Source organism: Pteropus alecto, unplaced genomic scaffold, assembly GCF_000325575.1.
Source record: "Pteropus alecto unplaced genomic scaffold, ASM32557v1 scaffold106, whole genome shotgun sequence".
In the NCBI taxonomy this organism is placed as follows: Eukaryota; Metazoa; Chordata; class Mammalia; order Chiroptera; family Pteropodidae; genus Pteropus; species Pteropus alecto.
Genome location: NW_006442103.1, coordinates 13,489,680 through 13,504,141, shown reverse-complemented (window position 1 = coordinate 13,504,141; position 14,462 = coordinate 13,489,680). Strand labels below are relative to the sequence as shown.

The 14,462-nt window shown below is 39.7% G+C and overlaps 1 protein-coding gene and 2 pseudogenes across 1 annotated transcript in view; 1 reads left to right on the top strand and 2 right to left on the bottom strand.

Annotated features, from left to right (window-relative positions):
* Nucleotides 1-1,173: 1,173 nt before the first annotated feature.
* LOC112469065 lies at nt 1,174-1,292 on the bottom strand (annotated as a pseudogene).
* A 5,969-nt stretch (nt 1,293-7,261) lies between these two features.
* LOC112486181 lies at nt 7,262-7,880 on the bottom strand (annotated as a pseudogene).
* Nucleotides 7,881-13,201: 5,321 nt separating this feature from the next.
* TRIM33 (tripartite motif containing 33) overlaps nt 13,202-14,462 on the top strand; it is a 91,189-nt gene continuing 89,928 nt past the window's right edge. Inside the window, exon 1 of the mRNA XM_025052298.1 lies at nt 13,202-13,286. Coding sequence (XP_024908066.1) covers nt 13,202-13,286 — 85 coding nt within the window. The remainder of the gene's footprint in view (nt 13,287-14,462) is intronic.

The window sequence follows — 14,462 nt, the reverse complement described above, 5'->3', positions numbered from 1 at the left end:
CATTTTTTATCACATCTTTTTTACAACATTGAATGATATTTTCTTGGACCATGATGTAATCTGTGACAAATGACATTACATTTTATTCCTATAGTTTTTTTGATTATCAGTGCACCTTAAACATTTTTCATACATTTAATGACCATTCATTTTTATTCTTCTATAATTGGTTAGTCATGCCTTTTGTCTATTTTGTATTGAATGTTTTTTTCTTGATTTTTAAGAGTTCTTTCCATACTAATATAACTAGTATGTTCTGTTCCACAAACTCAGGGTACAAATGTGGTCAGTTACATCTGTTAATTTTCGCTACTGTAGTTGAGGCCTCCCACATGCCACATTAGAAATCCAGTTTTTCCCATTGTGGTTCCCTTTCTTTCTGCTGATTGTCCAAGAATCCTGAGGGGGGCTTACTCAGCCTGCAGCACAAATCAGAGTCCTCTTCTAAATGTCAAATACAGAGAGAACTAAAACTGGTGTCTATTCAATTCAGTTCTCCTTTGCCACTGGGCCTTTGCACATCCACATAAAGTCTTCTTAACTTCAGATCATGGTGAGCAGAAACTAGGGACTTGGTCTCCCTTTTCCTATAACATTCTGTTGAGGTCTCCAACCGTTTGGGCATCAGACATGGGTGCTCCTATGAGAATCTAATGCCTGATGACCTGAGGTGGAGCTGAGGCTGTGATGCTAACGCTGGGGAGCAGCTGCAAATACAGATGAAGCTTCGCTTGCCTCCTCCTGTGCGGCCTGGTTCCTAACAGGCCACTGACAGGTACAGGTCCATGGCTCCCAGGGGTTAGGGACCCCTGATGTACTAGGTTCCTAAGGCAAATTGATCCACCTCCTCCCCAATGACTAACTAGGCAACACTGATGTGAGCAAGTTTCTGTTAATTAGAAAAGAAACACACACACACACACACACACACACCCAAAAAGTTTTGTTAGATCCTTCTTGCAGGGCAGTAGGTGCCTTCACCAATTATATTTGCATGACTCAACTGACTTGTCACAGAACAAAGAATAACAACATCAGACGAAAATGTTTAAAATAAAATACTATTAAGGAATAGTCTTACCCCTTTACAATATATGTTGTATATACGTTTTTCCATTTGTGGATTGCTTTTTAGCCTTGCTTATTTTTTTTTATCAAACTCTTTTTTTTTAATGCCTACAGCACCTGTTCTTCCTAGGTGGTCTCCCATCCAAGTACTAACCAGGCCTGACCCTGCTTAGCTTCCGAGATCAGTCAAGATCTGGCACGTTCAGGGTGGCATGGCCGTAGACTACTTATTTATTTTTTTTAATTAAAAAAAAAATTAGGGGGTAGGGCTATATCTGTTTTAAATTTTTCATTAAGTCAAATATACAGCCACAACTTTAATTCTTTATCAAGTGTCAAAAGTCGTTTCTCATCCCAAATTTATGAAAGATATTTACCCATACTTTCTGTTGGGACTTTACTGTTTTCATTTTCTCACATTTAAAATTTCAATTATTCCAGAGTTTATTTGGTGGAATGAGGTAACAATCTAATTTTCTTTCTGCTGCATATGACTCGCCAGTTGCACAAACATAACTTACTAAGAATCTTAACTCTTCTGCATGATTTGAACTGTCTTTATCACAGGCAGATCCCACAGCAATTGTTTCAAAACTTTACAACTCTTTTAGCCCCATTAGCCATTTTTCCATCACTCTCAATAGACAACTTTACAAATAATAAAGTCTCTTTCAACTTTTGCCACGACTCCATTCTTCCTGTGCACCTAGACTGGACTTGGCAAGCATTTTCTGTAAAGGGATAAAGAACAAATATTTATTTTAGACCTCGAAGAAGCAAAATTGAGGATATTATATAAGTATTTATATAAAAGGTCTACCAATAAAAAGAATGAAAAAAAATTTATTTTTTAGGAATAACATTTTTTTAATTGGGGCTCAAATCTGTTGCAAATACTCATCCATTAAAACCATACTCCTTCCTGGGGCCATGCAAAAACAGGTCAGATTTGGCTCTTGACCTTTAACATCTTCCCTCAGGCCATTAAATAGAGAAGAACTGCCTGGAGCAGCCCTTCCTCCCCTCCAAGGCCAGTTCCTTATCTCAGTTTTTCCCTGCTCTTCAGTGACATCAGCCATAAATCTATTTAGTAGTTCTATTCCAATCCCAAACCAGCTTTCTGGACCATTCCTTTCAGTGATTAATTTGTGTATTTATATAATAAAAAGATAGGCTTTATAAGGCCAAGTAAAATATGAAAGTAATTTAAATAGGAAGACAGTAGACAGTAGTTCCTGTTTGAGTATAGTGTATTTACAATTAAAGGAAGTTATAAAGCATGCCATCTAGTAAATGCACACATTTCTGTGACAAATATAATACAAAATAAGAAAACAATTAAAATCACTTGTTAGTTTCAGAATTCAAAGACGATTTATCTGCTCATCACTTGCTTTCCTATTTTTTATTCTCTTTTCCTTATTATTAATTTATATCTACCTTTCCTGAGGATGCATTGTCTGGAGGATGGTGACTCATTGCACAAGAATGTGCTAGGTAGTTAGAAAAAGCAAACCTTTAACAATAAAACCCCATATATCGAAAGTACGTACTAGTGATGTAGTGTTTATTGTGTTAACTTTGCATTGACGTGTGGGAAGGTGCTCCACATCATAAGCCAGGAGAACTGAGCTCAAAGCCTGATGCTAAAACTAACCTGGGATTCATTGTTCTCAACTGTTTAACAGATGACAGCTAATTTTCATTTTTTAGTTTGTGTTTAAAAATTTTTTAGAAATAATCTCAGGCATACTGAAGAGTCATAAGTACAGCATAAAACTTTTTTTCCCTCAGCTCGTTTGAGAGCAAACAGTGGATATGATGCCCCATCATTCCCAAATATTTTCATGCACTTCCTACAATGATATTCTCCTAAATAACCACAGTGCAGCCATCGAAATCAGGAAATTGACATCTACACATTACTATTATCTCAGATCCCATTCAAGTTTTACCAGTTGTTCCAGACACGTCCTTTGTATCAAAACAGTCATACCATTTTAATCATTTTTAAGTGTACAATTCAATGGCATTAATACATGCACGTGGTTGTGCAACCATCACCACCATCCATCTCCAGAACTTCATCTTTCCAAAATGAAACTCCATACCTATTAAACAATGACTCTCCATTTTCTTCTTCCTCCAGCCCCTGGCAACCACCAATCTACTTTCTATATCCATGAATTTGACTACTTTAGATATCTCATATGAGTAGAATCATACAAGAATTGGCCTTTTGTTCTGGCTTATTTCATTTAGTATAATGTCTTGAAGTTTCATCCACGTTATTGCATATGTCAGAATTTCCTTTCATCTTCAGGCTGAATAATGTACTACATTTTGTTTATCCATTCATCAATCAATAGACGCTTTAGGGTTCCCATGTCACCCACCCAATTCTGTTCTCCCACTGGCTCTCTTCCTTAACCTGTCAGACTCTAAAACGTTGCACTGGGCCTTCCTCATACACAGATGCCTCTTCATCCACCTTGCATCTTGCTTCTTGGGTTCTGATTCCAGAGCCAGGCCACCCCAGTGCCTGGCCTCCCTCCTCACTCACTCATGTCCCATGCCGAGTTTGCCACCCCGCCCATGTGGACACCCTCTTCACCCTGCTTGTCTCCTAAACTCCTTGATGGCTCACCCTCCTACGCGGAAGCCTTTTTACTCACCCTGCACACATTTGGCACCCTGCACAAAGATGACCCCTGTCTTCCTGCGGACAGCCTGCTCAGTCTCTGACTCTGCTCTCCATCTCAGGCATGGACACGTACATTGCCAATTCCACTTAATAGCTTCTGGGCAGAATTGTTGGGGAAGAAAAAAAGAAAGGGAAAGAAGAGCACAGTGACCATTTTTAATATTTATCAGTTGTAACAGACCATGTTGATTGCCTTCTCAATAACCATTCTTCCCGCATCTTTTGTTCCTTGCAGCCAAAAGAATTCTAACTGCTCAACTAACCTTATGGATGCCCCTTCTCTCAGCATACCTTGTTTCTTTCTCAGAGGCTACAGCCTTTTCCCACTTTTCTCTTCCCCAACCCCTAAACCACAAAATTACCTACATCTCCACGTAATTCCGCAGCAGCGATATCCTTTCTCTTATCCCATATGTGTTCTACATCCTATCTTCTTCTAGATTCTTAGAGTCTGCTTTATTAACAAGTTTCCTTTCTTTTCTTTATTTTCAAACTCTGGATTATCATTAGTTCTTTCCTGTAAGCAGAAACATGATCAAGTCTCTCCCTTATAAACAAAATAAACCCTCAGAATTTGGATAAGTATAGGAAAACATGTAATATCTACAAATTTTTTGATCCAATAATTCCACTTGTAAAAATCACTACTAATTTATCAAATATTTATGAGCACCTATGTGCCAAGTACTGTGAATAAAATGGTAAACAGAAACATATAATTTCTGCTTTAATGGAGCTTAATGAGAGAGACAAATGTCAATCAGATAATCACACTAATGAATGCATTATTGTCAATTGAGACCTTAATGATAAAATGAAATGTTATATACTTGTATTTGCTGGTCTCTATTCCAAACGCTTTCCATGTGTTAATTTAACCCTAAAAAGTTATTACATGCTCTATAATGTTTATAGTTTTAATATGCCCACCACTATTATACCCATTAGCAGATAAAGAAACTGAGGCAGAGAGAGGTTCAATAACTTGTCCAAGGTCACACAGCCAATAAGTGTTAGATCTGGCTCCTGCTCTTAACCATTATACTATATTGCTTTTCATGAGTAGCTATGAAGGGAAAAAACAGGGATCTATGAGAAAGGAGCTCTCTGAGGAAGTACTGCTTGAGCTCAGACCCCAAGTTGGAGTAGGCATTAACTCTGCCAAGTGGGTGGTGGAGGCAGTGGCGGTGGTAGAGGAAATAATCATTCCAGCTGAAGGACAGAATGTGCAAACGCCCTGAGGCAAAAGGGAGCATGGCACAGTGAAGAAATTGAAAGGCCGGTGTAGCTAGAATGTAGAAAACAACAGGAAAGTGAGACATTACGTTGCTGAGAGGTACGTAGTCCCGGCCAGATGAAACAGGGTCTGATAGGCTCTTAAGGATTTTGTTTTCACCCTAAGAGTAGGAGAAAGATATGGAGTTGAGGGTTGAGAGAGCAGGGAACAGTTTCCCTTTGAATGGATTACTTTTACTGCAGCTTACTGCAGTGGATTGCTGGGGAGTCACAATGTAGGCAGAGGTGAGTGTGGTGGTATCTTTAATGCCATAATTTGATTTAGGGTGGTGACAGTGGAAATGGAGACAAATGAAGGGATTTGGAGAAATATTTAGAAAGTCAAATTGACAAGACTGGGTAATAGATTGGATATGAGGGGTAAGAAGTTGTAGGTTTCGAGGATGACCCCCTCCTATATCCAATCTGTCAATAAAATCAGTGAATTTATCTTCTAAATATCTATCTTTTTAGTGTAAATAAGTAAGCGGTAACACATTCTTCGAGACAGGGAATGTGGAAAAGAATGAGGAGATTTGGGGAGAAGATTATTGAGTCTTGGACATGCTGAGTTTGAGGCGTGTTTGAAACATTCGAGTGGAGGTCGTTGAGGACCCACCTCAGCAAGACCTGTTTTGGTGTAGCGATGGGAGGGGCAGCCAGGGTGCCAGGGTGGAACAAGGAATGAGTGGATGTGAGGAAGCGGAGACCGCTAGAGAGACAAATATATTTGAAAAAAGGTTACATGTTAATTTGCCTGTATTCGTAGTAGCAACAGACATCGAACGCAATCTAGTTATCTGATAACTTATAGGAATCCTTCAAATTTATACATTAAAAAATTTTACAATGAGTATACTCATTGAATCAGCAATTCCATTTTTAGGAATATTCAGAAGAAATAATTATAGACATGAAAGGAAGTATTCATCACAATGTTTATCACAGTACTGTTTATAATAGCAAAATACTGAAAACAACTGCATTGTGTAAAAACAGCTAATACATTACAGTACACTCACATTATGAAATCTGTTTATTGTCTAAATTGGGACGTATCTTACTGGTTGCAAGAATTAGAGAAATGTGTGTGGAAGCACTTCGTAAATAGTAAATGGCTCTTCAAATATTGTGTTTAATTACTGTAATTACCAGTGTGCCCCTGGAACGCCTTGGAAATATAGAAAAGCCAACAGTTAGCAATTAGCATTCTGCCATTTGTCCCTCTTTTCCTGGTAATAGTGGTTCTCTAACTCATTTACACAACATAACCCCCAGAAGTCGAAGTGCACTCTGCATGGCATCATGAACTTCTGAGAAGCAAACTTTATTATTTTTCCTTTGATTTTGTCTTTATCTTAAGCCTTATGGTTACGTAATTTAAAAATTTGTGATGGTATATCTCCTCTACTTTAATCCTGCTAATGAGTTGGGAAAAGCACCCTTACCAATCACACGTACATAGGAATTATAGAGAGAGGTTCATGTGTTTTTGATTAGCTCTCTAAAGACAATCCTGAATCATAACTTAGACTTACTTAGCTAGTAAAGTATTCAAGAGCAAAGTTTAACTTGCTATTATGGCTTGTCATGCTGACTTTCAAAAGCATCTGATCCTGATAGATTATCTATACAATATGAGAAGTGTTAAGCATTCTTTGATATTATACACAAACCACACTAACATGCTTTTCATTAAGTAAAAGGCATTGTTTTCAATAGAAGGAATTTTAGATTGGCATGGTAAAGACCAAAAAGATAAAGAGGATATTACAACCTTATCTTCAGCCCTTTAATACCCTAATGAACACAAACTGGAACACAGGTGAGTCTTGCTCAGTTCTATGAGACAGTGGAGAGTTTTTTCTAATATTTAAATATATTCATATAACCAGTTTTTTAAATCTAAATATAAAACTAGTCTCCTATAGTTTTGAGATGACATCTGCCATCTTTGTGAAAAGTTGAATATTACTGATCAAGTCCAATCATATCTTTAGAATGGGGAAACAGTGATAGCACTTGCTGAACCAGAATTGCTATCTAAATTTCAAGGGCTGATCATATTAATTTAAGTACAGGCCAATCCTATTTAAATCAGGACTGACCAACAAAATTATTCTATCAGCCATTCATGATCTGAATACTTGTGCATGAGATCAGTTTAAATGTTACACAAAAGACATTTCCATTTTGTAAGAAATAAGGCAGTGCCTAACAATTATTAATTAGTATTTTGAGATAAGCTATCAAGTCTGCCTTTCTGTCTTCTTCATGCCAGTGAAGATTGTTTTTATCCCAGGGGTGTACTTCTAAGGATTCTCTAAATTCACTTCTCCCCAGATGATGCTTTTGTTCTCATTGGCATCAGTGTTTGAGAATCCAGGGGACTGACCTATCTTCTGCCCAAAGAGACCACGATTTTTTGTGTTTGTCTTCCTTTCTGTGGTGTGGCACTGGACACACTTCTGGACAAAAATCTTGCCCTTTTTAACGTCATATACGTCCTGGTGAGTCCAAGGACATGCTAAGTCCAAGGCACATGTGTTCAGACATGTAAACTTTAAATCACAAAATGTCACCCTTTATATCCCCTGGCCTCACCGACTCGTGACTGCAAGTATGACACGTTAATAGAAATGCCCCGTATCTCTGTTGCAGCTGGGCATTTCTCTGCTGGTCCTCGTGAACTCTTTTGCTCCTGCTGTTGACCACTGTTTCTCTGTCCCAGAGTTGCAGAACTGCCTTTGCAAATTTTCCTGCTATTTTTGGGCCACTGCGTTAGGGTCACCAACCTCCTGTGCCCGGCCAAGGGATTATGCTCTCTAATCATTGCTCACCTGTGTCATTCCCATGCTCTTTCTCTTTTCTGGACAACTAGAAAGTTCTTTCCACCCTGGTTACCAGCAATTTCAGGGGAGTTTTCTCCATAGCAGAACTGCTAGGCACCTACTGAGAGCTCTCTCCTTTATTTCAGAACTGTGTTTTTCTCATAATGCTTGGGCAAACGGGTCCGGGGTAAAAGATAGCCTAGGTCAGGAGAATGGCTGGACACAGCCTCTACTGTACACTTTGCACAGTTCAGCCCTTAGTATGATTTCTCTTTTTGAGATTTTTCTCTGCGGTACCTTTGCTTCTTCCTCCAGTTCTGCCCCTTTCAAGAACCTTCGGGTCTACTTTTACCTTCATTTGTTTACCATACTCCAGGTACTATTAGCACTTAACAAATACTTAATTGTCAGACAACCTTGGGGTAGGTCACACTAGTAAGAAACACCCTTTGACAACTGAGGAAACTGAGGCAAGTTAAGTAAGTTACCCCAAGTCACACAGCTAGTTTTTGGTGGAACCAGGCTTAAAACCAGATATGTTGGCTCCAGAGCACAGATTCAACCTCCAGGCTACACAGTCTCTCTGTCACAGATATGTCATATCATATCTCAGCCTCATGAATGAATTCACAGTTCTCCTGCAGGATTTCTAAGCTCCCATTGCAAATCAAGGATGTGGCCAGGTATCTTTTTTAGTGTCTCCAAGTATTACATAACAGTTTAATTCCAGGCACTGCCTTCTCAGAGCACACAGTAAATTGCATGGGGGCAATTTCCTCTCTCTAAAATTATACAGCCTTTGAAAACAACAGTTTTACACTAGATTTTAATAAAGGCAAACAGTAGCAGGCATCAAAAGGTTAAGAAAAATTCAAAGCTTTTGTTTGAGAAATTCGGCCATTAACTTATTTTTTTTAAGTCAATTTGAAGAAAAGTATTTGCTCCTTATTATATATACTCATACTTTTCACCACCTGCACAGATGCCACCCTAGTCCAATCAACCATTATTGATTAGTAGCCTAAAATGTCTTCCTTCTTCCACTCTGGCCCTCTACAAGTGATTTATCCAAGAAAGCCACAGTGTCTCTTTTTAACTTCGAGTCTTTGCTCAAAATTCATCCAAGACTTCCCATTTCTCTCAGGATCTTAAAACTTGGGTGTGAATGCTCCTTGGGTACTCCAGTGGAGGAAAATTTTCCAAGGGGTATACGAGTATGTATATATGTATAGACTTTTTTTTTAATGCAGTGCTTATATCTATAAAAATGAAAAAGTGAAATTGACACAGGATCTTATCTCTTCCTAGTAATGCTGTACACACCAATGTCTACATAAACTAATTGAAAAAAGAAAAAAAAAAACAAACTACCAGCCATCTTATTAAAACACTACCAATAACACTTTTCATGTTTAATATTTAACAAAACATAACATTTTTAAATTATGTACCTTTAAAATGGATGCTGGTGGAGCTTCCAGCCAAGATGGTGGAGTAGATGGATGCTGTGCTCACCTCCTTTCATGACTACATCAAAATTACAACTAAAGTACAGAACAACCATTGTTGAGAATCACCTGAAGTCTAGCTGAACAGAAGTCCTATAATGAAGGACATACAGAAGAGGCCACATCAAGACTGGTAGGAGAGGTGGAGATGTGGAACAAGCTGGTTCCACACCCACATGTGGTGGTGAAAAATTGGGAGGGATATCTCAGCTGTGTAGGTCCCCCATGAGGAGTACCAGCTCCACACCAGGGTCCCCAACCCAGGGTTCCAGTGCTGAGAAGAGAAGGTCCCACAACTTCTGGCTGTGAAAACCAGCAGAGATTGTGGCTGAGTGAGACAGAGGGCAGCTGGAGTCACAGGCTTCCTCTTAAAGGGACAGCACATGGACTTCCTTGCTTACAAACTCACAAGCTCTGAGCTCCAGTGCTGGGGCAGTAGCTCAAAAGGCACGAGGGACATACGGGGAGGAAGTGAATTGTCTGACTTTAGGGCACGGGCTGAAGGGGCAGTGTTCTCAAAGACAGAAGTGCTGGCAGAGCCATTGTTCCTTTGTTGAGCCCTCCCACCATCCATCCTGCACACATAGGTGGGTACCATCAACCTGGTTAACACCATTCGCTCTGCCCTGGTGATTCCAAGACCCCATCCCACCCAACCTGTGGGCATACCCAAGCCCCTTCCAGTGTCTTTTCCATACAAATGACTTGTCTTGACTCATGCTGCAGACTTTCCTAAAATCTCTTGAAGGTTCACAAACCACAAACAAGCAGCATCTGGCCTCAGTGTGCCCTACTCCTCTTGCTAAGCAGCTCCAAGCCTGGCACTAATGGCAGCCAGCCTCAGTTTTCAGCCTAGCCTCACCCATGCACCTCCAAGCCCAGCACAAATGACAACCATTGCAGATCACTTTGTAGCTCATACCGACTGGCCCCCAGGCAGGGCACAGGCCGAGGCTGACTTGGCCTGTAACAGAGCTTCCCACTCCCAAGATTCCCCAGAACCAGCAACCCTGTAGCCAACTTCAGATCACACTAGAGCATCATCCAACCACCTCCACAAACAACACACTTGGGCAGACTCAGCAGACACCAGAGCCCCGCTAAAGCGAATCCTGCTCTATAAGGTCAGCCCCTGCATAACAGGTCCTCTACTGTAGTTAGAGCCAGTCTTCAACAATCAGCCTCCCACTGATTGACCAAGGTTCAATCCCTTCCACTGACGTGCCAACAGCAATCAATGATCAACTACAACAGGAGGAAACACACAACTTACACAAGGGACACACCTGGAGCACCCAGCTCTAGTGACCAAGGAGACTGCACCATGGGCCTCACAGGACACCTACTACATAAGGCCACTCTACGAAGACCAAGAGACATAGAAGCTTTACCTAATACATAGAAACAAACACAAGGAGGCAGCCAAAATAGTGAGACAAAGAAACATGTCCCAAATGAAAGATCAGAAGAAAGCTCCAGAAAAAGAACTAAACAAAATGGAGACAAGCAATCTACCAGATTTAAAGCTCAAAACACTGGTTATAAGGATGTCCAGTGATCTCAGTGAGAACTTCAACAAAGGGAGAAAGGAAACATAAAAAAGAACCAGTCAGAAATAAAGAAAGCAATAACTGAAATGAAGAATAAAGTAGAGGGAATCAACAGTAGATTAGATGAAGCAGAGGACTGAATCAGCGATTTGGGAGATAAGGTAGCAGAAAACATCCAATCAGAGCAGCAAAAAGAAAAAAAATCCAAAAATGAGCATAGTTTAAGGGGCCTCTGGGAAAATACCAAGTGAACCAAGAGTCACATCATAGGGGTAACCAGAAGAAAAGACAGAGTAAGGAATCGAAAACCTAGTTGAAGAAATAATAATGGAAAACTTCTCTAACCTGGAGAAAGAAATAGACATACAAGCCCAGGAAGCCCCGAGAGTCTTAAAGAAGATGAACCCAAAGAGGCCCACACCAAGACACATCATCATTAAAATGCTAAAAGTTAAAGACAAAGAGAGAATCTTAAAAGCAGCAAGAGAAGGGCAGTTAGATATCTACAAGGGAGCTCCCATTAGACTGTCAGATGATTTCTCAACAGAAACTTTGCAAGCCAGAAAGGACTGGCAGGAAAATTCAAAGTGATGAAAAGCAAGGACCTACAACCAAGATTACTCACCAAAGTTATCAATTACAATTGAAGGACATAAAAAGAGCTTCTGTGACAAGAAAAAGCTCAAGGAGTTCATCACCATCATATTATAAGAAATGTTAAACAGATTTAAGAAGAAAAAGATCAAAGTATGAAAAAAATGGCATTAATTATATATCTAATAATTACTTTTAATATAAATGGATTAAATGCTCCAATCAAAAGATATAGTGTGGCTGAATGGATAAGAAAACAAGACCCTTGCACAGGCTGCCTACAAGAGACTCACTTCAGATCTAAAGATGCACATAGACTGAAAGAAATGGAAAACATATTTGATGAAAATGAAAAAAAAAAAAAAAAAAAAAGCTGGGGTAGCAACTTATACCAGACAAAATAGATTTCAAAGTAAATGCTATAACAAGAGACAAAGAAGGACTCAATAATTCGACTTCTGGGCACTTATCCAAAGAAACCGAAAACACTAATTTGAAAAGACATTCATTTATATGTTCATTGCAGCATTATTTACAACAACCAAGGTACAGAAACAACCTAAGTGTCCATCAATAGATGAATGGATAAAGTAGTACATATATATAATGGAACATTACTCAGCCTTAAAAAAATGAAATCTTGCCATTTGTGGTAACATGGATTGACTAGAGGGTACCGAGTTAAATGAAGTAGAAAAAGATAAACACCACATGATTTCACTTATATGTGGAATCTAAAAAACAAAATAAATGAACAAACAAAATAGAAACAAACTTATACAGAGAATATTTTGATGGCTGCCAGATAGGGGGATGAGGTAAGAGATTAAGAAGTACAAATTGGCAGCTACAAAATAGTCTGGGGCTGTAAAGTATAGCATAGTAAATACAGTCAATAATATTGTAACTATGTATTATGTCAGACGGGTACTAGATTTATCAGGGTGATTACTTTCTAAGTTATATGTCTAATCGTTGTACACCTGAAACTAATATTGTACATCAACTGTAATCAAGAAATGAAATTATTTAAAAAATAATACAAAATGGATGCTGGTGTTTAAGCCACTTTAGTGTTTACTGTTCCATTGGATTTAAAAGTAATGTAACAGTTAATTTAAAAATGTGAGTTGTAAAATGTCAGAAATTGAACTCTTGTCACTTATTATATAGTCAACTTACAGTGTTTGAGGGGGAAAAAATAGTTTTTTCAAAGTTCTTTTCAAGGGCATAAAAGTTAAAATTGAAGACTATTTCTGTGTATGACCTGGCCCCCTAAATTTTCTCATGTCATGTTCTACTTTTTCACTTGTTCAAGCCACTCCAGCCACACCGACTCCTTGCAGTTCCTCTAACAAGCCATGAATCTCTGCCTCAGAACCTACTTACTGTTTGTTCCGCTGCCTGGAACACTCTTCTGCAAGAGAGCCACCAGGCTTGTTCACAGAGACCTTCCACAATCATCTCTAATCTCTTTTACAGTGCTTAGGTTTTTTTTTAATAGCATATATTTATTTTCTATGTCCCTTCGTTATTGTTGAACAAACTCAAAAAGAGTTTAGAGGCGTTGGCTAGCAATGATTTATTCAAGGGTCTTTAGGTTTGCAAACCAGAAACACAACTAGGCAAAAACCCAGACGTGTTCTTAAGAGTTCTTATAGTAAAAAATGCATGTTTGAGGAAAATCAGTCCTGCGTTCCTAGCCCTAGGATTGGTCGAGGATGGTTATCAGTCAGATGTCAGGTGGTCCGAATTGGTGAGTCTAATCAAGAGGGTTATCGGAGGTCTGATGTTATGTCCAGGCATTGTTGCAGAACAGGAAAGTTCAAAAGTTTAAGTTCTCAGGCTAGTTAAAACAAAATAGAATAGTTTCCTCATACCACAACCTACTTGATTTCAGTAATTTAGAAGCTTGCCTACAGTGATTCCGTTTTATTTCTTCACTCTATTCATTAGATTGCAGACTCCTTGAAGGTAAGGATCTCCTTTGTTCTCTGCTGTAATCCTAAAGACTCTAAAACACTACTGGCTACATACTAAGAGGTCAATATTTTTGAAAGAATAAATGAAAAATGTTTCCAGATGGCTTGTTTTAAGGACTTATAGCAGCAGCTTAAAGAATAAGTTTCTTGGGAACACTGTCAGAAGAAAGCGCTTCATGACCCTAACTTTAAAACAGTCCATTGCACTCCATAAAGTCCCCAGTGTACTTGTTTCTCAAAGACCCCTCTCTGAAAGCTTCTATAACCAACATTGTTAAGGCAGTTGTAATCCGACTCATGCTAAGGCACTAAGAGAGGGACTCTTAGGACCTAATCTGGTTAGATGACTGCTTAGGTGACTCCCTAAACTGACGCACATCAGACTCAAAGAGACTTTTCAACATCCACCAGCCCGCTCTCCCACTTCCTGATACAGATTTGGGGTGTGGTCCTGCTATCTCGGCTTTGAAAAAGTTCCTCAGTTGATTGGTTTTCTGATAGGAAACCACAACTGAAATATCAATCACTTTAAGCTAAAAACAGCTGTTAAAGAGTTTCTTCCTCGCCGGGTCTTTTCAGCTGATTTCCGGTAGGGCCCATTAAAAAAAAAAAAAAAAAAGCGCCGCTTTACTGTGCCACTCAAGAAAAACCACCCAAAGGAACGCGGACGATTAAAGAACAGCGAGGAGGTCCGCACCTCGGCCCTGGCGTTCGACCGTGCAAATGAGGTTTCCGCGGAGACGCGCCTGCCTCTGGGGACGGCGCCGCCCTGGAGACGCTAGAGGTGCAGGAACCAGCCCGAGCCTCTTCCGCGCTCTCCGCCCGCCACCGCCGCGACCGAGCTCACAACCACCCCTAGGCAAAGGCAGTTCAACGTCAACGGCCTGCAGCCTTAAAGGGGAGCCGAGCCGCCGCGGCGCACAGGGCGCGAGCCCAGGGGCCCGGAGGGG